This window comes from Ruditapes philippinarum, unplaced genomic scaffold, assembly GCF_026571515.1.
Source record: "Ruditapes philippinarum isolate M1 unplaced genomic scaffold, ASM2657151v2 ctg832_1_1_1_1, whole genome shotgun sequence".
Taxonomy (NCBI): Eukaryota; Metazoa; Mollusca; class Bivalvia; order Venerida; family Veneridae; genus Ruditapes; species Ruditapes philippinarum.
In genome coordinates, this window is record NW_026857120.1 from 9,415 (window position 1) to 37,392 (window position 27,978).

General features: G+C 31.1%; 1 protein-coding gene across 4 annotated transcripts; it reads left to right on the forward strand.

The window, feature by feature from the left end:
* The first annotated feature begins 1,771 nt into the window (after positions 1-1,771).
* Positions 1,772-27,220, forward strand: LOC132748820 (transient receptor potential cation channel subfamily A member 1-like). 4 transcript variants are annotated; one of them, XM_060738461.1, is made up of 26 exons: positions 1,772-2,030; positions 10,894-11,050; positions 11,295-11,470; positions 14,803-14,910; positions 15,108-15,216; positions 15,435-15,532; positions 16,106-16,174; positions 17,396-17,584; positions 17,762-17,962; positions 18,738-18,901; positions 19,453-19,617; positions 20,011-20,125; positions 20,300-20,466; positions 21,021-21,105; positions 21,468-21,527; positions 21,850-21,945; positions 22,389-22,459; positions 22,643-22,814; positions 22,976-23,065; positions 23,335-23,504; positions 24,023-24,152; positions 24,406-24,600; positions 24,974-25,042; positions 25,289-25,399; positions 26,052-26,158; positions 26,545-27,220. In XM_060738461.1, the coding sequence occupies exons 1-26, from the start codon at positions 1,827-1,829 to the stop codon at positions 26,771-26,773; spliced, it is 3,507 nt and encodes a 1,168-aa protein (XP_060594444.1). In that variant the 5' UTR covers positions 1,772-1,826; the 3' UTR covers positions 26,774-27,220. The 4 variants fall into 4 exon arrangements, with proteins under 4 accessions (XP_060594444.1, XP_060594445.1, XP_060594442.1 ...); XM_060738462.1 differs by lacking the exon at positions 1,772-2,030 and adding an exon at positions 4,801-4,959; XM_060738459.1 differs by lacking the exon at positions 1,772-2,030 and adding an exon at positions 9,446-9,765.
* The last annotated feature ends 758 nt before the right edge of the window (positions 27,221-27,978 follow it).

A 27,978-nucleotide genomic window follows, 5' to 3' on the forward strand; every position in this document is an offset into this window, starting at 1 on the left:
CACTTGCATGGTGGAACATCAAAATGGAAAACTAGGAAAACTCATGATCTGTCGAAACCTCAAACGTCAAAAAGGTAGCATATAACGATATATATAGAGAGAGAGATTCAAAAATAAATTCAGATACGAACTACCATGTTCCTGTAAGAGAGAACTTTAGGAAAGAAGATATAGCTGAACTGTAAACATTGATTATGGAGTGTTTACGTTATTTGCCAATGATTGGAAACACGGTGTTTCTGGATTTATACAGCAGAAGCTTTTAGCGTTGTTGATTTACACCAGAATATAAATTGACATTGTTGTCTAATATCAGATTCCTACCTAACACATCAGTGTATTTGTACTGCTCTCGTGTATCTAACATCCTCAATCGTACATTGAAATTGTTTGTTTAGGACATTAGTACAAGGTACGTTTGATTGAATGAACAAGGTGCAGAAATTTACTGTTAAACTCAGCATTACAAGCACAACAGAGAATATGATATTTTCATTTGCGATTTCGTTGTTTATATATGTATCACATCGCCGTATAATGCATTCATCCTTTTTTCTTTTTTTTTTCAAAAATCTGGAAACACTCAGCTTAGTCGATATGACGTTTGGGATGGCATAGACCCTTATCACGCTTCATGCGCAATTTTAGCATTGTCTCCTACGTCTTTTTTATGAAAGATTTATGATAAAGATCCATGTAAAAAACAACAACATTACAACCAGAGATCATATATACATGAAAAAAGATATGCATGAAAAAATATGAAAACATATTTTATTTGGATATGTTTTGTTACAAGCTTAATTTTTGCAAATATGAATACGTGAATAAAAATGACTCTATGATATTGCGATGTCATAAAAACAAAATCACAATTCTTTTATAGATGCGACAATTCGTCCCCGTGTTTTGTGCCTCAAAAACATTAAACAAATTTAAATGAACGCTGCTTTACGTCTATTGTAAATTTAAGTCGTATTTCCTACTTTAAATTATTCAAAAAAGAAGACAGTTCTGCCGTAACACGCAAACGGTTTTCATTTTTTCTTTCAGAATATGTGACTGCGCTTTGAATATTATCTTTATAATTTGAGTGACTTTGACATCAATTGATTGTAAATTATTATCTTTCGTTTTGTTGTATAGATTGTGCTTACACTCACTATTAACTCTGAAAGTTTTTCAACCTTTATGATTGTATTGGTATGGTGTACAATATATGACATACACAAGGTTAATGCGTTGTTAATGTATTTTCTTTTACCATTTCAATCTGACATTAAGATCAATTCATAAATTCATTACGGGATCGTTAATTGCAATAAATTGCGTATTTCATAACATCTCGGAGATTCATATCATATCATAATTATAGAACGGGTACGCATTATTTACACAACACACGCCTAAGCCCTCCTTGTTCAAGTTGTTACTACAATTTATTGTGACTGAGTTATTATATTTCCTTAATGGCATATTGATAACTCTGTACTCAATTAGTCTTTAGATTTTATCAAATGGTTTATAAACAATAAGATTAATATAAAACATTTTAGCAATTAGTGTTTCGATAGGACTGGGTATTTCATAATAAATAATTTTTAAGGGTATTATACAGAACATGGAGTTTATAGAGCGTTATAACATTCGCAAGATAACGCTCGGTAAAAAGTTGAATCGCAATTTTAAAGATTAAGAAAGTATTTGTTATAAACGTAGCGTTAAATTGTGGAAAATCTTACTAATAAGTTCTTAACTTATGTTTAAATCAATGATAAACCTACATTATTAAAATTTGAAAATATATTATATTAAAGTGGATACATATGTCTCGAGGAATAAAAGGAAAGACGTTAGCACGTGTGTTTACAGTTTTTTCAAATAGATCAGAGAGAACATCGAAGGAATCTAACTATGAATATAAGTTATCTGCAGCAGACGACACAATGTCTCGTCTTTCTAACACAACGGATGACAATGAAACGACATTGTTTTGCAGCATAGAAAATAGTCCATTCGGAATTTCTAGGGTAAGAATTAAAAAATCAAAGCAGTTTCGTTTTCGTTTCGCTATCGATAGGGTTTGGTATAATTCTTTTAAGGGATTACCACGTTTATTCGTTAGTTACAGTGACATGTGTATATAAAACTATCAAATATCAAATACCATAATACACACACTTTCCGACACATATACTTGCCATTAGAGTAACTGAACTATTTAATACGCTCTGCCGCATATTTCATGAACATTGTATTACATTTAGGGAACAGGACTGTCATTAAGCGTAAAGGGATCTAAATTTGGTGATTTTCTTTAAAAAAAGAAGATGTTGTTTTCAATATATGTAAAAATTAAGTTTGAAATTTATATTTGATCTCATTCAAACGCAAAATGTTTTCTCAAATTTTACATTTGAAAGTATTTTGAATTGCAACAGAGTCTCTGTGTGTGAATAAAATAAAAATGTTTGACCACACATAAAGTTGATACGTTATGTTTTAATTTCTGCACACTATGGGTTAACACAATATGACCATTAAGTGTTATTAAAAAAAACAGGCGGTTTGTTAACGAAGGGCCAACTTTATTTGACCCGTTATTGGAAATGCAGCTTTCATTACATAATTTGTACATTCTTTTATTCAAAGTAGACATATTCAGTATTAACATCATTTATTTTAATAAGTTTCTAGGATTTAAAATAAAATACTCAGATGAACATACTATATCTTTAAACGAAGCTCAACTATAAAACATGAAATGATATTTACATTCACTTTTGTGCATCAACACAGCGGCGACTGGTTTTTAAGTAAATAAATGTATATGCCATAGAAACAATAATACATTAAATAAGGGCTATAGGCTATGAATATTTTCAGGAAACTTTTAAGACACCACCAGTCTTGTCCCGTAAGTAATATTTTTGTATAGTATACAACCAAATAAATGCCTAGTTTATCGTATACATTTATAACAGACAATTTAGCTTAAGGTCTTCAGCGTACCCGTTTATATACTATGACATGACTAGAATACTGAAGACAGACCCGTAGGGAAAGTTCACCAATAATTGCGTCAGGAGTCTAATACGCTTGTATTCATTCATGGAACATGCCATGAAGTAAAGTGAAACATACCTTGATAAAACTATATATAATATGTTAATTAGCCAAGGATGGACTAATAAAAAACTTATTACGAACATAAACTACCTAACAGTTTCCGACAGCACTTGGTCGCCATATTGCAAAAATGTTTGACCACGTGATTACGAGATTGACCTTTACGAGTTAATATGCGCGGACGGTTAAGAAAACAGAACCCATGTGCTTCCAACATCTTTTATAAATTACTTTTTTAAAGATAATGAAAAAAGTGTTTTACTGACTTTTGTATTCAATATAATTTTATTTAAGTACTAAAATATAAAAAATAAAAAAAATAAAAACATTATCTTGAATTGTAAATACACGACTCTACTCTAATCGCTGTCATAAGAGGTCTCACGTAGCTCCTAAATGTCATGGCCGAATGTAGTCGACATAATTGATGTAGTTAAATTGACTACTTCACATGGTATAGAACGATATTAAAATAATTGTTTTATCGCAAAATGCACAAAAATTAATTGGACAAGGGTATTTGCAAATGAAAAATAAGGTTCAAGCACCTTATGTTATTCTAGTTAGGTTTCGTTACGGGTCTAATCCTAAACTTAAATGCCGCATCGGATGAAAAACAAAAATGTTAAAGAGCAGCTTATAAAGTTTTGGAAGCCAAAACTACCAACAATTGAACAATAGAGGAGATCGTAACGTTACTACATGTATTACGGTTCTATTTTAAGCAAATTAACGTAATATCTAATTCTTAGAATAAACAAACATGAGTAACACTTATTGACATTATATTCAATTAACGAGCACGTGCACTGTAAATCAAAAGGTTACGTTTAACACAATTAGTAGCTTCATACAGAAGTTAGCATCAAGGGAACATACATTAAACTGAGATATAAAAGAATAATTATTAATCATTAATTGACAAAAATGGAAAACAATTTGTTTAAATTGATTTCTTTGCAAGGACCATCTCATCGCGTTTATTTCGTGGTTTAAAAAGTCCCGTGAGACGACGATTTATTGGCACGATTGAGTGGAACTGTGTTATGAAACTGTGATACGTTTATCACTTACACCAAGCGTGATTCTTGTATACTGATTACATCCGGTTATATTCCAGAAAGTATCAACGTATAAAAGTAAAACAAACAAAGAAGACAAGAAGAAGAAGAAGAACGTTTATTTCACTTAAACTACAAGTTTCTCGTAAATAGAGCTGAAGAATCATAAGGAACTTAGTTTTAATAGACTAGTTTTGTTTTAAAAAGCCAATTATCTGAGAATATAATTAATGTTTAAGTTTCTTTTTTTAATAAAATCATTTGATAAACAGCAACAATAATTAAAAATATTATACTATCAAATCACAGGATCTACATATACATTTGAAACTATTCGAACATTTCTTCCTTTTGGGCACGAATATTTGGAGTGTGTCATCATAAATATGTTGTATTAACTAATTTTTTCTAATTTGCTTTCATCAAAATTTGTCACCATAACAACTGTGGTCAACTCCCTTTAAACGATCACAGTTTGAAGTGAAAATGTTTCCAATAGTCGTAAAGGCAAGCATTGCTGCCTTGTTTGTCCAATACATAAGTGCTTATATATATAACCAATAACTTTTGTCGCTTTTTATTCATTTTCGAATAAATTGTTATTGTGGTTAAAATAAAGAAGGAAATGTTTAAGATAACGAAAGAACTTAGTTTAGATGAGAACTATACTATTTTTACTACGGGTGTACAAGAAGAAGGGTTGAAGAAACCTAAGGAGAAATATAATAACAATATACAGGACAAGAAAGCTCAGAAAAGATTGAATCAAGTAAGTGATATTGTTACATCGAAAAGTATATTTTATACAAATAAAAACTACAGAAAAAATATTACAAAAAAAGGTTTGATGAATAGAACGTGCGAATCAAAGTAAAAGTGGCATGTTTATGGACATGATTTGTATTAGTTGTTTTAATATATTATTAATTTTGGTTTTTACATTAAGTAAAACAATCAAACAAGATAAAATCTAAATTTATGATTTTTTTTTTCATTTCGGTTGCACCTTATTAGTTAGTTATACATTGAAATTAATTGATTGATGCAATTTGTGCATAGTGTTCAATTTATAATGTGTATAAGTATAAATTACCCACAAATATTAAAATAATATTATTATTTTCTACGGAAGAACACAACATATATAAGACCATGTCTTTACATCTACAAAACTTCTATTTTTTTAACATAAATAGCATTAATTCAAATACAATCTTTTTACAAAAATAGGTTAAGCATTAGTTAGTGATTTTCAATTTTACTTTCAAAATAGTTTTATTTCATTTTTTTTAAATCTACCATTCAAATTTTTTAGCTTAGTTTTATTTGTATTTGTAAAAGAAGACCTCCGTTTCCACATATTGTCGTTGTATAGAAATATAACTGTATATATTGAACCAGTCGAAGGTTTTACATTTTCATACGGTTACACTTTTGATAAAGATGCAAAAGTAAGTGTCAATGATTCCGTTATACGGACATACTAGATTATATTTTGAAAAAATATCAAACTAACGCTGGTTTCAAAGCATGTCTGTTCTTTTTTCCATTTAGTTTTTTTCCTTTTGAAAAGTTATTGAGAATAATTATCATATACCAAAACGATGTTTTCTTTAAACAAAAAAAAACCCAAAACAGACATTGTTACAATTAGATAGACATGCTGAAATATGTATTACCTTAAAAAAGGACTGGACACGTCGAGGCAATATATTTTCTGACATAAACAACATTATAATGATTTACGAGCTCGGATTAGGACCACCTCACTTTATAATTGTTTATACCATTAAAACTACACTCTATTTTTATATAATGCATTATGAAATCATTAATTTGCTGACTTTTAGATACATCTGGCTGGGTGCTATAACTGTACTCATTTGTAATTGACAATGTACAGTTCGCTATAATAAACAATTTACTTATTTATTTATTTATTTCATTATAATGCATGTAATTTAAGTTTATATTCATTCAACAATTTAAAGAAGCTTTAACGACATGAAACTGGCTAACTTTAATATACAGTAAAGACCGACTAGATAAATTAATTCATGTAATGTGGGTACAAAATGTATATAATTAACTATATAAAACATCACATGTATTATTTACACAGTATCAAAACGACATACAATGTTATAAATAAATTATTGGATGTTATAAACAATATAACACGAAATTTTATAAACATAATATTGTTTGTCAAACTCGATAAATCTTGGCTTTCTAGTTCGTCCATGTCTTAGAGTTTCTATAAACGAATTACTAGTATACGGCGAAATGTGCAATCTAGACGGTATTGCGTAATTTTTACGCATTTATTTTAATTAAGTTATCAGCTATACCGAGACTTAAATTCATATACAAGGTTTTCAAATATTACTCTTTAATCAATATCACCAAATTATTTCTGTCTAATACAATCTATTACAGCCATCTGTTACACATAGGCAACTAGTTTAAAATAATTCTTAAAAACACGGCTGATTCCATATTATTCAAGTATTTAACATGGACAACCAGAATTTTACCATTATATTATTGAGTTTTATAGGCCTTAATATAAAACGATTCTAATAAACAATCTTTACTGAGTCCATAATTACCGTACAAAACATGATAATACGTTTTGGATAACAATTGTTCGACGCATTTAGCTACGTTACTTTTTTAATTGCATCTCAAATGGATTTGCAAGAAGAAGATTGATGCATCCAGATTCAAAAGATTCAATTAAAAACAATAAAGGACGGCCATTATTCAATATTGATCCAACGAATGCATCAAAAATGTGAAATGAACTGTCCTGAGGCATGTTATATCTTTTCATATATTTAACAATATGTGCTTATCCCTGAATGATTTGCCTTAGACAATTAATATTCAGAACAAAAATACAAAACAATATATAAAATTGCTTTCAAATAATTGAGGTAATCTATAATTTTCTCAATATTGTTCATTGTAAATAATCCTTCCTACTATCTGGTCCTAGTTTTCTACAAATAACAATTTTGATTTTGCAGTGTTGAACCTGTTATCCCATTTTGTGATAATATTCGCGCAAATAATTATATTAGATTGAAAATCTTCAACGTAATCGGCACATATTTCAATATCATCTGTGAATAATAGAATTAATTAAAACACATACTTTATTAATGGTTAAACCAGATTTTAATCATCTTAATGGTAAGACGATTCGATATCATCAATAGATAAAGAACACAATATAGACTGTGATACTGTATATACATGTAGGAGACTTGAATTAATGAAAATGAAATATCTTGCAAGCATAAATTTGTATAGACTGACAAACAAATCCACCCATCCTATCTGATACGTAAGAATAATGATGCAATCATTTAAACATTTGGATCTTTTTAGACGCTATACTTATGAACTAATCATGAATCTATGGGAAAAAATCTAGAATTCTGATTTAATCTATATAGACATATTCTAGCTGATAGCTAGTTGAACTTTATTTGACCATGTGGTTTATCCCGGGCAATACATCATATATATGTCTTCTTACTTGTGAAATATAAGGCATTTAATAATTTATATGACAGATCCACATCCCGGCCCTTTTTCTGCAATCATCGGTTATCTACATGTATTTTGCTCTGTGCACTTCAAATTCTTCCTGAAATAACTGTATTAGCTTAATCAATACAGAACAGTTAACAGCATTTAAACTAAAGGAAATGATATAAAAAATTCTAAATCACTGATTCTCGACATAATCGGACATGTTTCTAAACGTGTTTATAATTACTTTTATTATGAATTATTTCCGTAATCACTTCGTTGAAATATGTCGGGCTTTAAAGAGACAGAAAGCCCATGTTGTTTCCTTACAATGCAACAAATTTAATTATGTTCATTTATATCTCAGTCTATGCTTTAACATTCACAAATAAAAAACACATTTTTATAGTTTTGCTTTTTTATTCCTTTAAGTATTACTATCATTATTTATTTTTACGGCTTATTTTTAATATTGGTGTATATTTTTTTTTTGTTTGTTTTTTTTGTTATATTCTGTTGTGTGTATAGTCTGGAACATAGTATATTTACGATAAAATAACTTAAATGGTAGATTCATACTTTTTTATGTTTAACTGTGTTATATATTTTCGCCCCTCATCAATGATTAAAGTGAGTGATAAGGAGGTATAAATTGATGCCAGTGATTAGAACCAGTTCTTATCACATGGACCATGGCAACGTTACACCTCACAAACATTAGTGAGAAACACAACTGTAATTCGGCAGTTTAAGGCATTTATTGATTTAATTTATAGATTCTCTACAATTATTTCCTGTTATGATCATTCTTGTGTTTTGTTTTGTGCACTTTGAATTCTTCCTTAAATAGTTGTATTACTGTAATCAATACATTTCCATCAACAATATTATAACTATAGGAAGCAGCAAAGACAGTTTATATCATTCTATGTTAAAGACTATATCTGTACATTCCTTTATGGATTTACCTTACCCTACAATGTATAAGTTCGTCCTTGTAATCACATCCTCGAAATATGTTTGACGATAACAAGAAAAAAATGAGAAAATGATAACAAAAGAAAAAGAATCAAAAATAAACAAATATTCTCTGTTAGTCCAATTCAAACATTTCAGCTAGCAAAAGTATAGAATAGGAAATACAGACATTCTATATAAAATTAAACAAAAAACAGTCTTTATTTGTCATTAAATCGTATTACTACTACTTTTGGTTTACAAATCTTGCTAACCCCAAACAAGAAATATTGTTTGTTTAACTATTAGCATTTATTTACTTTTTAAGATAAAACTTTCAAAATAAAAATAATCCAGCTATAAAATTACATCGTAATATCTTTTCTTTTCTTTTATATATTTCAAAAGTATTGGTTATCTTTTTAAAACATCTCTTTTATCCATTGAACAGTGGCTGTTTAACCTTATAATATTGTTCTATTTCATCATAAAATAAATAGTAAATCTTCATTTGTTTTTGCATTCCATAAAGCAAGTGAGTTGCTCAGCAATATTGCAGACAGTTACTTGACTTGGTTTTACATTTTGTGAAGAAAAAATATCGTGAAGGAAGAAGTATAATGTTTAAATATAACTACATTAAACTGTTCAAGCTTGCAAATCAAACGAGATTAGTAGCACGCTCTATTTCACCCGGTTTATGTTGATATTATTGTAGAAAAGGATTTAAATCAGAACAATATAGTAAAGGTATTAATTTAGAACCTTCAACATGATTTGAGAAAACAAAACATAATAACCACCGAACGACAAAATGTCCGACAACTTTGGGAAGAGAAGGACAAGTAGATTTTCGTCAAAGTCTGTGAAGAAAACTAACATATTATCTGGAGACGACGTGAATATTAATCTACTGTGTAAAACGTGCAAGTCAACTAATACGATCAACCATGATTCAGACATACAAATAAAACGGAAATTATCTTTAAATGTTTTTAAACGTAGAAAGCCTACTGAGGAAAACAAATGTGTTACGGAAATATTTTCAGAAACTGATATAAGAATTGTTATCAGTGTAAGTAATATAAATTGTTGATAAATATATCAAACATAAGATATACAAATGGAAAATCGTTATTTTTATTAAAATTTTAATTGAAGTAATCACAAGAATGACGGGGAGTAAATAGCACAAATTAAGTCATTTAATTGCATTTTTAAATAGAACTGAAATACATGTTTTAAGATTTTATATGCCATAATTGTGTCTTAAATGTGTATGAACTTAATTTTCCACTTATATAGATATACAATGTAATTGCTATATACATGTATATCTCATCACGCATATTATACAAAACAACCAAAAATATATTACAAACATTGTTGCTGTCGGAATATGTTACATATAAACACTGATCTATGAAGAGAAGAAGTCGATTTAAAATGTTTGAAATAAGTGATTTTCCTTAATAGTGGTTCGCCAAGCGTTCATCACATGAAAACTTGTTGCACGAGTTGGACTCAGTTGAACTTATTACGTATTAATTCTGGAGCACCTGTTAAATGTACACGTTTCTGTGACACTTGAGCCACTGTCAGTGACGGTTGTTTATAATGTACATACTTTAAGACTTATTCGACAAATGTGATATAGTTGCGTGTGGTGCCAACGGTCAATATTCCACCAATTCTTTTAGGAATAAGCCAAAGGAGCTATCGACCTTTGTTTTTGACAGCCATGGAATGATTTATTACAAGTTTTCTTTGTTTCTTTTCTTGTTAATAACCAACGTTTGTTATAAAAGATGCATACTATAGCATTACTTACAAAGCATCCTAACCGAATGAATTTATAAATGAATAAATGTATTGATTATATGATAACCTTTGATAAAAAGAAAAGAATCAGAACTGCTTATTTAGTTATAAAAACCTGGGACATAAGATAACTTAAGTTATCTTATGTCCCAGTAAAAACGCAGTAAACAAAACGATTTTTTAAGAACAATGACTTCCTTTTCATCAGATATGTATAAAAGTACCATTTGTTTATGACTAGAAAAGCCGCACGATTATTGCTGTGATTGAAAGTGGTTTGGACTATTAGAGAGCTAAATGCTTCCTTTTCTTTAAAGATATTGATTCTATAAACATAAGCGAACTGTAGATGCACTGAGAATATCTTTTTGTTCTATTACAGGCTGCATCTAAAGGTAATCTTGAAGAGTTCCAACGTCTGTATGAAAGTGACACAAATCGTATCCATATAAAAGATGCAAAGGGAAATACACCTATCCACAAGGCGGCGGAAGCAGGGCGGATCAAAATACTTGAATTCATACACGAGAAGGGCGGAGGTAATATTCATTTCCCAAAACAAAACAAAACAAAAAAAAAAACATAAAAAAACTATGTCACTTTATTTTAAGAAAAGGTTTGTATAGACACCCCGCCCCCTCCCCCTCCAAAATTTAAATAAATAAAATTATTGATGTCGAAATAAATGATCGTATCTCATGCAAAACTGCAAATTTCATGGGCTTTAAATTCTAAATATAGCTTTAATACTGTCTGTAATGTTTTCTTTACTTCAAACTTCAGATCTTAATACATTTGACTCCCATCGCAACACGCCGCTACATTTAGCGGTAAAGAATGACCAATCAGCTGTTGTCACGTTTCTTCTTGACCATGGTGCGGACAGTACACTACTGAATGATGATCATCTTGCCCCAATACATCTTGCCGTGGATGTAAACGCCAGGAAAGCTTTAAAGGTTTGTAATAATGAAATATCAGTCCTTGTTCTTTCAAATTGAATAGGATGATTGTTATTTTACCCAGATACTAGACAATGAACTACAGTTGGACAATTTTACACTTTTTCGCCAGGACAGGCCTTCCAATGGAGGCGGTTTAATTATTTATGTTAGAGACTGTTTATCTTTTGTACATAGATCTGATTTAGAAAGTATTTCTATTGAATCCATTTGGCTTGAACTTAAACAGCCTAAATGTATATCATTATCATTGTGTTATGCATACAGACCACCATCTTCTAAAGTTGAGTGGCTTAATAATTTTGCTATATCCTTAGAAAAATCATTTTTAGAGGAAAAAGAATGTATTGTTATTGGAGATTTTAACTATGATATTTTGAAGCATGATAATTGTTCTAAATCTTGGTTAGATCTAATGCAGTCTGTAAATTTTTCTCAGCTTGTTGAATCTCCTACCAGAGTAACTTCAAGCTCTGCTACATTGATAGATCATGCATTTTCAAACATGCCTCAAAATATAGTCGATGTTTTTGTACCTTCCTTATCCATAAGTGACCATTTTCCAATTTGTCTTACACGCAAACTTTCAAATATCAGTGTTAAAGGTCCCATGCATAAGACAATAACCTTCCGGTCTCTTAAACACTTTGATGAAAATCGATTTTTAACCGAATTGTCAGAGCAACCCTGGTCAGAAGTAGCATCTGTAGAAAATCAAGATAACTCTATAGATTTGTTCACTGATAAATTTTTGTCTGTCCTTGAAAAACATGCACCAACCAGAAAAAAACGAGTAAAGAAGGTCACCCAACCAAACTGGATTAATAAAAACATCCTCGATGCTATTAAAACAAAACACCAGTTTCATAGGGTTAATGACACATATAATTACAACATATGGAAACAACACGTTAAGTCTCTCATATATGATTCTAAGCGACAATATTATAATGATACCATCAATAAAAACAAACACAACCCAAAGAAATTATGGACTGGTCTAAATGAATTATCTGGTTACAAATCCAAGGTTCAAACACATTTTATTGATGATGATGATGGCAACCCGGTTTCTGACCCTTTAATCACTGCAAATTTATTCAACAGACAATTTGTGAATCTCCACCAATCCCATCATACCATTAATCAGACTGGTTATGAAAACCCTGAGCTAGTTGAACTAAATGCATCTAAACTTCAGCATATACCCCCTTTCAAAATACCTAAAATAGAGCTCTCTTATGTGTTGAACCAATTAAAATCGATTGATATTACAAAGTCATGTGGGTCAGATGGTCTCAGTGCAAGGTTTCTAAAGTTATCGGCTCATATTATTGCTCCCATACTTACCACTATATTCAATAACAGTATTCTTAACAATACATTTCCTAAATCATTAAAAAATGCAAAAGTCATTCCTATACATAAAAAGGGTTCTAAAAGTGATAAAAGAAATTATAGGCCAATTTCCATACTTCCCTTGATATCACTTATTCTTGAACGTCATGTCAGTTCACATTTAAAGCAATACCTTGAGAAAAATCAACTTCTATACCAACGTCAGTCTGGATTCAGGTCAAATCATTCATGTCAAACAGCATTGATTAGAATTATTGATGATTGGATTACAGCTATTGACAAAAATGAAATAGTTGGTTCAATTTTCCTTGATCTCTCTAAAGCTTTTGACTTTGTGGATCACTCTATTATTATTGAAAAGCTTAGAATGTATAACCTAGACCCTTCATCAGTTGCTTGGTTTTCCTCCTATTTAGATTGCAGAACCCAACAAACTTACATATCCGGTTTATATTCAGAGTCAAGTTCAGTAACTACTGGAGTTCCTCAGGGCTCAGTGCTAGGTCCTATACTGTTTTTAATATATATCAATGACCTGCCTTTGTCTATGGAAAAAACAGAAACTGATATTTTTGCTGATGACACCACCCTTTCAACCTCTGATGTATCCCTAAACAGAGTAGTTGAATCTCTTACTCATGATCTTTTAAATGCCAACAAATGGTGTGATTTGAATCGCATGTCTATCAATGTTAACAAAACTAAGGTCATGTATATTTCCTCAAAACACAAGCAAAATTATATTCATGAAAGTAATCCTTGTATTTTATATAAAACAGAGCAAATTTTCTGTAGCTCTGAAGAAAAATTATTGGGTATTACAATTAATAACACCTTGTCTTGGCAAAGCCATATTGATAATGTTCTTAAAAAGTGTAACTCATTGTTACATTTATTATCACGTATAAAATTATTCATATCTATACCTGTACGTAAAATGTTTTACAATGCATATATTTTACCACATCTTGATTATTGTTGCATAATTTATGGTAACTGTACGTCTTTTCTAGAAGATAAACTCATTAAGTTCCAAAAGAGAGCTGCAAGACTAATTCTAGACAAAGATTATGACACTCCATCTGCTGAACTTTTTTCTGAACTCCGCTGGATGACCTTTTCACAGAGGGTTGTTTTTCAAAAAGCTATTATGATGTTTAAAATAATAAATAATCAGGCGCCTTCCTATTTATTGAATAATTTCATATTATCATCAGATATTCATACTCGCATTTTGCGTTCATCATCTGATTTTCAACTTTATACCCCTAGACCAAATACTGAACAATTTCGTAAGTCTTTTGTTTATTCTGGATCTTGTATTTGGAACGGCCTTCCTGATTATATTAAGTCTGCTACATCTGTTAACCATTTTAAAACCTTATACTTGAGGTTTTATCACGCATTGATGTATACAAATTGATAATCTCCTGTATGTTTTTACATTTATGTATTTTAATAGTTTGAAAATGTTAAATTTATATTGTTCCTTGTTGAGGGCCTCATGGAAGATTGATATGTTTGTTCAAATGAGTTCTCTCGTTAAATAAAGTCTTTATTATTATTATTATTATTATTATTATACGAATTGAGAATTTGTTACAGCTCTACAGTAGATTTAAACAGGTTAAGAAATAGCGTCAATCATGAAGCTATAAAAGTTATCTTTCAAGCGTTATGCTATATGTAATCCATTCAAGCATTACTGTAGCTTTACAGCTTCCTTTAACAAACATAAAGATCGCTACAATTATAAATACTTGGTCGAAAAAAACAATAACTGTGTCAAGGAAGAACTATACTCATTTAACAAAATATGAGCCGCGTCACGACAAAACCAACATAGTGCGTTTGCGACCAGCATGGATCCAGACCAGCCCGCGCATCCGCTGGTCGCAAACGCACTATGTTGGTTTTGTTGTGACACGGCTCAAATATGCTTTTGACATACGTTTGTTTTTTATTTTCAGGCGTTACTTGCCCATGCAAATGTAGACCCCAACTTAAAGGGTGAAGGTGGTATGCGGCCTCTGCATTACTGTGCATACAAAGACAGAGATGAGTGTGCTGTTATACTGGTATATACATGTGTTGTATTCTAATACTTCAGTAAAATAACAGTGAATAACATTTCAAAGATTACAAAAGAAATATAAATATATTTAATAAATGACTATCTACATATTTTAAAAATATTCTTGACAATAAATGACCAATTCAAAGACAGTTTTGTAATATTAGTGTTATAATTTATTTTCTTTTTATATTCATTTAGCTTGAGCATGGAACAAAGCCGTGTATAAAATGTGACAATGGATTCTTTCCTATTAACATAGCCGGCAAATGTGCATCTGCTAAAACTTTAGAAATTCTAATTAAACATGGTAAGATTTACAACCTTATTTCACAAAATATTGTTTTTATGAACATTCTATTCGCATATGTTGAATAAATGTATCGGTGTATGTTTATAACACATTGTAACTTGTCAAATACTTAAGCATGTATTAAAACACGATCAGGTCTTGCAAAACATTATTTATATCATTAGGCAATTTTTTATCAGTGTACGTAATATATCTTATGTACATGTATATTTCAGTGGAATCTTTAGGTTATAAAAGAGAGGACGTATTAAGCTTCACCGACAAAGAAAACAACATGCCGCTACATTGTGCTGTCAATAGTGGTGATCTCAAGGTAGCATTGTCAATGATTTATTGTAGTGTATACCAGTCTATACCTGATTAGTTTAATAATAAAATATAACATGGAAATAAAATGTTCGTTAATGATGTAAATACGTACTTCTTTTGTATCGTTAAGTCATTTTGTTCAAACATTAAGAATGGTGTAATTATGTTCAAGAATAAATGAGGACATCACTTATCTAATGGGGTTTCAATGATTGTTATGTAAATGTTGCACCATTTTTATTTTTCCTGTTTACTAGTATATTTCTGAAACTGATATAATTACACGGAAATGCACTTGCAAAAGGCAATTTGCGTTTCCAGTCTTTTTTAGTTGATTATTTAGGAGAAATTGGAATGATAAACAACAGGCTGTTACATACTTCTAATAAACAACAATTTAACGTCGAAATATCTAATTATATCAAACTATTATAAGTATCTGATTATATGTAAGTGAATAGATTTTAAATGTTTGTTATTTTTTTCAATATTAGTGAACAGTTTGCTATATATATATACTTATATCTGTTTATATCTTATATATGAAGAATTATTCATATATCTGATAATATTTCAGGCTGTAAAGGTGTGTCTATCAGCAGGTGCCCCTGTTGATGCCAAACAGGTTAGTCACAACACATTGGAGGTACTGTTTTGTCCTTTTAGTTGATTGTATACACATATTTCGCTTCTATTAAAAAAAGCATTTTGGCTGTTTGCATTACATACAAAAATTGTCCTTAACAATCTTATCAAAATCTGGAAAAGGCTTGATTCCTCGGAGGCAATAAAAACAACAATTTACTATAAAAAATAGTGGACTCGGTTTGATTGAGTCTGTTCATAAGAGATAATGAAAAAATGCAATATCTCTATCGCCCTCTAACACCGGTTTAATTGGTATTCAAACTTTAACACGACCGTGATTGAATCGACCAGAAAACAATTTAACAATACTGAAATGAAGTATGGGGCAACTTTTTACGATTGCCACACACCTGCTGTTGAGAAGTATAAAAATCTGAAAAGAAAAACAAGAAAATGACCGAACTTGATCGAGTTGCTATGGAAGGAAGTTTCTGTATACAGTCGAAGGAGATTGTAATTTACCATATTTTTGTAGCAATCAAGTTGTTTTCCTTACGATTTAGTAAAATATGTTCCTTATTCTCTGGCATTCAAATTTCTACATTTACTAAACTTAAATTTAAACTAAATTTGGCCTTTTTCAACATTGGTGGTTACAGTATTCCTACTTGAAAGCTGTATAATCACCCTTAGGATATGCTACCTGCTGTTTAAACGTGTCTTTTGACGTCTTGTTTGTGATATTCAGGCTTCATAACCTCAGATCCCCTTTCAAAATTTCCTTTTTTAACTACGCCCATTGTTTTCTAGTTTAGGACACACGCATTCTTTAACTTGGGGACCATACACCGCTTTTCATCGAATGGCACTACTGTGTCATATTGAAGGTTCCATGATAACCGCCGTATGAACACATTTGCGGATGTTTCTAAATTCAAAGTTTCACCATTTTCGTGTTTAAATGTTGAATTCTGCTTAAGCCAGTGCTGGGGGGTGGGGGGACGGTAACTTGCACTTCTCAGTACCGTCCATGAACAGGCTCAATCAAACCGAGCATGTAACATTTTCAATTTTGCTGTGTTAGGGATTCCGTTTTTCTCTATTTTCTGTGCTCAGCTTATCTACACTATAAACTGTTATACTTCTTCCATGTATAACTACAACTTGATAAATTGCATAAGTCATTCAAAAAGGATATGCTTCTCACGCACGAATGTTAACGAAAATTTGTGTTTTCCAATTTTTACACTATTTAATACTAATCAAACTACTGTTTTAGGAGGACAATTCTACACCCCTGCACTTTGCGTGTGCCCAGGGCAGCATTGACATGGTGAGAATGATGCAGGAGATGCAGCCAGAGAGATTCGGCATTGCAATTAAATCACCAGATGTCCTTAAAATGACACCATTACATAGAGCTGCACTGTTTGACCACGTCTCTGTAGTGGAATTTCTAATAGCACATGTAAGATTGCAGCTCTTCTATTTAAATACAAGCCATAAATTTTACAGATAAATACATTTACACGATCATTGTAGATTTAAATAAATCTTTCTGTTAACTCTTCGAATCTAAAATCGCTGGATTTGACTTTTTAAAATTGAGTTTATCTTAAAGCTCCAAACGTTTCTTTTATTTAAGGATGCTGATATAAATGCACAAGATGCACACGAACGGACACCATTGCTTCTAGCGTCATCTAAAGGTGGATGGAGAACTGTGAACTTTCTTCTAAAACATAATGCAGACATCAAAATTAGAGATAAGGAAAATAGAAACTTTCTTCATCTGGCTATTAAATATGGTGTGCCAATTGACAGCTTCGGTTGTGCTGTTTTAAAGGTATTTATGTTTATCTTGACCTCGCAACTAACGTTAAGTGTATGTAAAGGTGGCGGATTTTAAAAAATCCACTTCGTAAAATACCAAACTTCCAAACATATCGTAAATAAAATTATCATCGTACAAACATGAAATAAATCTGCTAAATTGATAACAAACACCTAAAATACCCTTCAGGAGATATGATGCAAATTCAAATATTTGAAGTGTTTTCATCTCGTTTTATATAATAAGCTTCATTTCATTTTATTATTTTATTGCATCAAATGTAAATTTAATGGGATAATAAAAAAATTAAGGCTCATTCAAACGTGTCAAATAGTCAAGTGTATTTTCACACTTCACATTTTATCATGACAATTCATATTTACTTAAAAAGTAACACTTTTACAGTTAAGTGTGTTCCATACTTACTGTTGACGAAAGCTCAGTTATACCGTACTTGACATTTTTTTCTTTGTTTAACCTACTATTCAGTGACATTCTAACTTTCTCAAAAAAGAAATAACCGATGAGAAAGAAATAATTACCTGGCTCTCTGTAAAATAACCTTATTATAAATGATATCTTACTTAAAAATCTACATTTGCTTTGAAATTCTTGAGCCTATAATATATAATTAAATGTGATGTTATTTATTCAAGAACGAAATTATGTACTGAGGATAAGACCAATAAAGATTATTTAATATATTATTTTTATTTTATTAAAGCGGATAAAATTTTATTTTCAGTGGACATCAAAACATCATTTGCAATTTTTTTTCGCGTTGCAGGACTTAAAGAACTTGTTAAATGAACGGGACAATTTTGGATGTACACCGTTACATTATGCCTCCAAAGAGGGTCATCTTGTTGCCATTGACGACCTCATAAAACTGGGGGCAACAATCAACCCTAAAGACAATGACAAAAAATCTCCACTGCATTTTGCAGCCAAGTATGACGTTATGAAAATTATTAAAATATACATGCATAATTGGTATACAATGTATTACGTATATGACTTTCGTTTTGGTACATAGATGAATTTACTTACAAAAATATAAACATTATCCTCACCCAATATGAACGTAATCCATTTGATAAAGGTATATGATTTAACAATACTATACAATACAATAATGTTTGATTAAACAATACTTTAAATAAACTAAATGCATGGACCATTTATCGGCGAAAATAAGATACGATTGTGAAACAAGTCTTTAAATCAGTTACAATTTATATCCTGGGTTTTCCTTGGCCACATGCAAAAAATTTGATAACAATATGCATTTTAAATTGATAGAAATATTTTCTTGTCGAATGTGTCCGACTGTTTACTAAAAATATTGTATTAGATGAATGACTTGTTTAATGATCGACTTTCTTAGTACTTGTATATAATGAATACTTTGAAATGCATAACACTTCTATATACAGTCAATTTCAATTTTCAAAGTTGTTAACATTGGGTTATATTTATGACTGAGTATGTACTATTTCTAGGTATGGCCGTTACAACACGTGTAGGCGACTGTTGGACAGCGAGATGGGCCCAAACATTATAAATGAGACGGATGGGGATGGTCTATCTACCCTACATATCGCCTCACAAAATGGACATACTAAGATTATCACTCTTTTAATGCAGAAAGGAGCATACGTTACGAAGTAAGTATGGTTTATTTTTTGTTGGATTTTAGTAATAACATCATATGGCGAGTTTTAGGCTTTACTGGCGAAGACACTCAGGCATCCTTCAATAAGGCATGGCCTGGTACGGATTCAAAGTTTTTTCAGCAGTATAAAAGTTCGTTCTGATAAGATAATAAGCATGCACTTGTAAAATACAAAAGTGCGTTTTGATTGGATTTTATAAAATTTCATAACCTATATACAGACTCTTTTGTTTCTCATTTAGATAAATGTTGAGGAAGGTTAATTTTATATTAAGATTAACTTAAAAAAATATATGCCTTACATATAATGAGACAGCTTGGCATAATATTGATAAATATGTTCTTTATTTACACTGCTTGTTCATCAATGCTTTTTTTCATTTAGAGATAACATGGACAATTCACCGCTTCATTTGGCTGCAAGCAATGGGTATACAAGGAGTATGAAGCTGTTATTGACTGTATATCCGAACCTTTTAGATTGCTGCAATAAAGACAAGGTTTGTGCACATATTTCAATATATCCAATATATGTTTTAAATTTTAGTAATGTTTTCTCAATACTGTGATATCTTCAATAGTGGTTTTGTATTTCTTTTTTTTTAAGAAAGCAAATGTTGATTTAGATAATTTGGTATGCAATCATATTTTGATACAACGTATGACAATTACAGGATACGGCGCTTCATCTGGCATCCCGTAAAAATCATCCGTCTGCTGTAGAATTGCTGATGACAGTTGGCGCTGAATTCACGCGCAATACGGCAGACGATACTTTCATGGATATTGCGATTAGAGACAGACACACGGAAGTTGCTTTTTCTGTGATAAGACATGATAGGTAAAAAAAAACATTGTTAATGCGTTTTAAACTGCTTTCAATATTTAGACCTACATGGATATTGTTACGAGAACAGAACTTGATGTCTTATTTTCATTTAACATTTTTTGTACATATACTAAGCTTTGCGTTAGTACATTCATTTAATTTCTATTATTACACTACTAACCCATTGGACATTTATGAAATGTTATAAACTTGGCGGGAGAACAAAATCAGTGCCTATATTGCAACGAAAAGAACATATATTTATGTCTCTTTTGCAAGAGAACGGATTGCTTTATGTAAGATACAGACCACATGTTACAAAGACTACATGTATCCGTTACGAATGCAGTCCACCAACATTTAGAAATTAGTTTTCCTGAAGAACCCAGATTCGTAAACACTGCTAACTTGTTTCACTGTAGAGTATAGATAATTAATTCTTATCTAACAAAAAACTAATTCCATAGTCTTTGTAACCATATATTGTGTCTATTCTTTCTGAGTCGAACACAAATATAGCAAATTTTAACAAAAGTAATTGATATAGAATAATTGATATGTTACAGGTGGGAGGAGGTTATGAAATTGTGTTCAAAGGAGTTTGGTACACCAATGAACGGTCTTGTACAATGTCTACCTGATGCTTGCATGGTAATTACTCTCTTTTGTTGCTATTTTCCTCGAATGTCGAATTTCTCAAAGGTTCAATACTAACTATGACGAACTTATATTTTGTCCTCTGTTTTTGACACAATTTATAAAAGAGCTGTCATAAAAAGTAAATGTGCTACAATATGAAACTGTTAATTAGTAAGTTATTCTCTTATTTAGATTAAATCTTGTTTTGGTATATTGTACGGAAATGTATATGTTTTGCGGTGACATGTGTATGTTTTGCGGTGACATGTATATGTTTTGCGGTGACATGAATATGTGTTGCGGTGACATAAATTATATTATTATGCAGTGACATTTTAGTGACATTTCACAGTGATTTTCTTATTTATACATAGGCTGCTCTTGACAGGTGTAGAACAACCTCCAATCATGACAGGCGGAGTCCAGATCTATCAGTGAGTTCATTTAATAATAACTAATTGTCCTCAAAGTATAAAACATGTGATGCTGTTGTTAGCTGAGATTAAGCCAGTTTATAATTGAATTAGTCGCTAGATCACAATTTCTCAAATAATGCAAGTCGGATACAGTATAACACGTTTGTTGTGATTTATTGCACAAGGGATTCATCTACAAGAAAACATACTGTTAAATGAAACACGGCTAATGAGAATTTATTCAAAATTACGTATTTAGTATACATGTTGTTCTATAATAACTTATCTCATAACTGTCACTTATCGTAAGGGTCATGAAAATCTATACATTCCATTTTAGGTCCATTACAACTTCAAGTATCTACAGTGTCCACTACGTTATGTCAAAGGAAAAGAAAAAGTTGTAAAACATTTTACGCCAATGCTTGCCTTGAATGTAAGTCCTTGATTAAATAAGTATATATACTTTAAACTACACGTCGTATAGATAATGTTATATAAAGATGTTATATGTTCATTTGTACACTTGAAATTTCAAAATGAAAAATTAAGTATAAAGCAATTAAGCACAGCTGCCTTTAAAATTAAAAGCCGTTCGGTTAGCTCAATAGGTAAAGCGTTGGACTGTGAAACGGACGACCCGGGTTCAATTCCCCAACGGTTATCAGTTCTTTGCGAAAGTGGAGCCAACTAATGCAGGTAAACTGCTTGACAGTCTGCCCAGGAACGATGCATTGGCTGAACTGAGCTCTAGTAAATTACCTGTTTCTTACTGCTTTGATCTGGAGTGAAAACTACTAACAACACCGCCATTAAAATTTCTACCCGACAACGAGTTTAATTGATAGCATTAAATGTTATTATTTTATTATTTTTCAGACTATGGTACGTCATGGCCGTGTACAATGTTTGTCTCATCCTGTAAGTGAGGCTTATTTAAATATGAAGTGGTAGGTATTGCTACTGCAAAAACATTTTTCATTATTCCTTATTGCATTAAAGAGAAAAATATATATTTCAGTAAACAACTTCATTTTGCTGTTACAATTCTGATAAAGTAATCGTTTAATGGATATTATGGCCTGCTGTCTTGATTACATTAATATAATGAGTATTGTATTGTTTTGTTTCAGGAGGGCATACGGCTCATGGTTCCATATTTCTAATCTAGTCTTCTACTTGATTTTCCTGGCTTTGTTTACCGTCCTAGTCACAACTTGTACCTTTTCATTCAGAGATGCTTCATCAAAAAACAACAGTACAATAAACGAAACTGACAATACTGCACATATAAATACATGTCATGTAAGTTACTTGATTTGGTTTTCATTAGAAAAATGTCGTTTTTTTTCTGTTGGACTTTTATAAACGTTCACGGAAACTTTGTATATTTTGATTAATCCTTGTGCCTTGTGTTTTAGTAAGTTTTAATAAGAAAAATAACATGGTGTTTTTTATGTTTCCAGTTTAAGCCATTGCATAAAGTGAGTGTGTATTTTGTGCTGATATTTTGCTCGTTAAACATGCTGAAAGAAATAGTACAGTTAATACAACAGGTTTGTTAGTCATTCATAGAACTTGTTATCTTAAATTAGATATTGTAATATTAACTAAGTAGATTTAAAACAGAAATAAGTAAAGAATTTAACAAAAGCTTTCCAATATTTGACATTACGTTCTATCACAACTATTAAACTGACATATTTACTTATTTTGAAAAGTTAAAAATCACTATTAGCCATTTTACCAAACAATTGTCACTCTTAATATACCTTTAGAAATACATAACAAACATATACATGCAGAATGTTTTCATCTTCTTCAGAGGAAAAAATATTTTCGAGATTTCACAAACGCCATAGAGTGGGTATTATATGGATCGGCAATAGTTTACATCATCCCTTTCATAGGCGGACGAACAGTTAGCTGGCAGTGGGAGGCCGGTGCAATAGCTGTGTTTTTGGCCTGGTTCAACTGTCTTCTATATCTACAAAGGTATGTACAGTTCCGAACATTTACAGTTACATAGTGTTAAGTAAATGAGAAAGAAAAAGAGCACCTATTGTTATAAATTTACAAAACTCCATAAATTTACAAAACTCCATAGAACATTTCATGCATTTTTACTACGTATTCACTATTCACGCACTAGTTTTGATCGAAACATTGAACTATTCTTTATCATTACCTCTCACTATATCAGTATAAAATCTGGTCATGTGGTCTATTTGCTACAGAAAATGAAATAAATGGCCGCCAGTTCAATTTTGTTACTGTTAGATTGAGTTGACAATTTCAGATCATCACAGTATTTGTTCGGGCTAAAGCCTCGGTTAACAGTATTTTCCTCGGGATAATATTTTTATTGTTACACACAAACCCATGTGTTATTTATATACTATTGTTAAATAATTCACGGTAACTTTACATCTTTCCTAGAATATAAACTCATTAAGTTTCAAAAGAGAAACTAATTCTAGACAAAGATTGGACTACTGTTTGTATATTTTCAGATTTGATTTTTTCGGAATCTATGTGGTAATGTTCCTGGAGATATTACGGACACTAGTACAGGTACTATGTGTCTTCTCTATCCTACTGATAGCGTTCAGCATGGCGTTCTTCATGCTCCTCAATAAAGAGGTATATTTTGTTATTGTTATAATCCTATAAGATATTTAAAACTTATCTTTTATCTTTTTACACATGCATATTTCTTATTCTCGAAATACTAAAATTCTTTTTTTTGTGGAGAGAACAATATTTACTTTGAAAGTTAAAGTTAACATTGAATTTATATCATTTGTGGAACGTTGAACTTTTAAATCATTAACCAATAAGGTAACGTCTATTTATTTTTCTTGTATCTAAAAGATTTATGTATGTATATTTGCAGACAAACAACGCGTTTTCCACGCCCGGGTTGTCGTTGTTACGGACATCTATGATGATGTTCGAGCTGGACTTTATGGCGAGTTTCAGTGACCCGTACACGGACGATGACAGTAAATCACTGTACTTCGGCGGCGCCACCATTTTCTTGCTCGTTATATTTGTACTTCTCATGCCAATACTACTGATGAACCTTCTGGTGAGTATTCGCAGGTATCTTACATCAGTTTAGGACTATGTCTATAATCGCATTTCCATAGCTTCGTAATTTTCTTAAAAATATGATATACGAGTAAGATTAAATGTGTATGAATATAATATATAACAGATACAATTTAGAATAAATGTGATATTATATACATTGTTTTATAAATATGGTATACGATACAATGTGGTATATATGTGATATACTATACAAGGTGGTATAAATATGATATACAGTATGGTTAAATGTTGTATAAATATGATACTAGTATACGATATAATGTGGTATAAATATGGCATCTTGTCTGAAAATTGTCCTAACTTTGTATATCAATGTATATTATAAATATTATATATATATATTATAGATTGGTTTGGCTGTCGGTGATATTGAATCAGTACAGAAGAACGCTACTCTGAAGCGCCTTGCCATGCAGGTATTTTATTTTTTTACTCAAAATAATCAATTACATTGTTATTGATAAAGTAACAAATCTGTAAATCAAGATAACCAGGGCAGTCAGTTACTGTAAATATGTTTCATTAAATACTGGATAATAAGTATTTTGATTACTAACAGAAAATACAAGTAGATTATATGTATGGGAGTAATTATGTTTTCAGTATGAGTTATTTTCTAGTTTAAGTATGAATTAGAGGAACTAATGGTTATTTTTAAATAGGTTGAGCTACACACAGACTTGGAACGTAAATTGCCCTTTAAGATTTTGGATGTGGTTGATAAAGCCGAATATACTTTCTATCCGAATAAATGCATCGGGCATCTAGAAAAGGTACACATAACTATTATATCAGCAAATAACTATTATATCAGCTTTTACAGGAAGACATAGAATGTTTATAATGTCAAATCTTCTCATCTATCAGCTGATCGTGTTTTAAATTATATCTAGTAATGATATACATATTGGACATTTGTGTAGCATTCATTAATGCTTGCTGTAAAATCATATAACATATACAGAAAATGTTTGCTTGTTTTTGACATTTAAACATAAAATATAGATTTCATTATAAATTTCTTCTTTTAAGATCTGAAAATAATTCATTTCAAATAGTAGTATTATACATTCCAGTTTCATCGCTATTTCATTTGTTGTAATTATCATTCTCTCAAATAAAAAGCTGCATTAGGAAACCGTATGTAAATTTAGATCGGGCAGTCATGAAATCTGTATACTGCCTCCTACACGCCTCTTTTTTAAAGCGTGGCACTTTCTTGGGAGGAGACAAAATGATATAATAATTGAAATTCGACTGACACAATATTCCTCATTAGCAAGATCGTTCAATCATTGCAATATCAAACACAGTAATATCATTATTTTCTGTTGCTTAAACTTTTAAATTTCAAGCATATTTATAATGTATATCAGGGCCATTTACCTGTATTGATATTTAAAGATGTTCTGTTTTTATTTACAGATATTTTCCAAGATGTCGTTTCTCGGAGATAACTTTGAAGGAGACGCTGAACGAACGCTCTCACATAATGCTTTGGTGTATGAAGAAATGTACAAACAGAAAAAGAGGTAATACAATTTCTGTGTACTGTCAATCAGACTGCCTATAGATATATATTCTAACGTTTAAACCCAAAATGGATAAAAAAAATTCTAAATTATTTGTTGAAAAGTTTGTGCATAAATGACTAATGACTGAAATCAAACATAGCATAATAAGTACTTATAAACATTCCAAATTCATAACACAAAGATGAAAATGCATCAGAGGAATCACGTTCTGCGTGGGATTCGAACTCACATCCTGTAGCTTACTTACAAGAAAACACATTGTTCTAGGCCTTTCAGACAAAGAAGTGATTCCCTGAATCAGTTGTCAGAGGTTGTACTTTTTGCAATCTAAGAATCTGTGCACCTACATGTATCAATAGTGAAAATGTTCTTTAACATTCCAGAATAAAGGACATTTCCTCACACCTGGACAAACAGTATGAGTTACTTCGCCTGGTCGTACAGAAGATGGAAATTCACACCGAAGATGAGAATAGAGACGAGGGATATTCGGAATCATTTGACGTGCCTAACAACCTACAGAAAGCCTCCAAATGGGCCCCAGCTAGGCATAATCTCGTTCGTCAGTCAGCAGTAGTTTCCCAGTGGAAACAAAGTATGAGCGTTCACTAAACGCTGTTACTGAACAGTTTGCATTACCATGTTTGATTTGAACAGTTTGCTGTTAAATTGCCTCTATAACATGTGCATATATGGCTGCCTCTGTATTGTTACATGTACAAAGTGTTTCGGAAGCAATACTTTTTGCAGGATTCGGATATGAAGTATAACGTCTCGTCTTAAGATTCAATTTGATGTCATGTTTTATGTTTTGTATGACATTTGATGGATACGTTATTGTATTCTTAACAGATTAATTATTATCAATGAAGGTAGCTGTGCTATTAGAACGCTTATTAAAGTTGTCAAGGAATCAAGTGCCTGTCGTATAACCAAATCCAAAAACTTTATTTTTACGTCAGACAAGAAAAAATGGCTCCAATTCTATATCACAATTATAACAAGGATCTCAAATAATGTTTGTTTGTACATTCTTTAATAAATTCTTTTTATTTCGTAGTGTTGTTTTCACGACTTTAATTGAACAGTGTAAATTATAGCTGTTGTTGATACGTTATTCACTTCATATAATGATAATCTGAATGATAACAAATATATAAAACCTATATCATATGTCAGCTATTTATAGTTTCGGAAGAGGCGGTGGTAAAATTTTAAGTTACTTCCCTTTAACTTTACATCCCATGTGAGTGTAGAAAGAAATACATTTGCACCTTATTTTATCACGACCATACAAAAAGTAATGAGCTGGTATGATTTAGAATCAACGACATTTAATTAAAACAAGTAACATTTAGTTTTTATAGACCTTGTTTACTAAATAAAACGTTGTATTGTTCTCCTTTAAGACCAAGTACCAACATGTAACTGCCCACCGCCTTTTAATCGAAATAGTTTAAAGACCTTTAATTTTTACATTTAACCACCGAACCATTCGAGCATAAATCTGTTACTTTGATGTCACATCATGCTATAGATGTTGGAACAAATTTGCCGCGTCACGACAAAACCAACATATTGCGTTTGCGACCAGCATGGATCCAGACCAGCCTGCGCATCCGCGCATACTGATCAGGATCCATGCTGTTCGCTATCAGTTTCTCTACTTGTAATAGAGTTGGTAAGCGAACAGCATGAATCCTGATCAGACTGCGCGGATGCGCAGGCTGGTCTGGATCCATGCTGGTCGCAAACGCACTATGTTGGTTTTGTCGTGACACGGCTCAAATATGCATTCTACCTGTTTATTTAGGTGT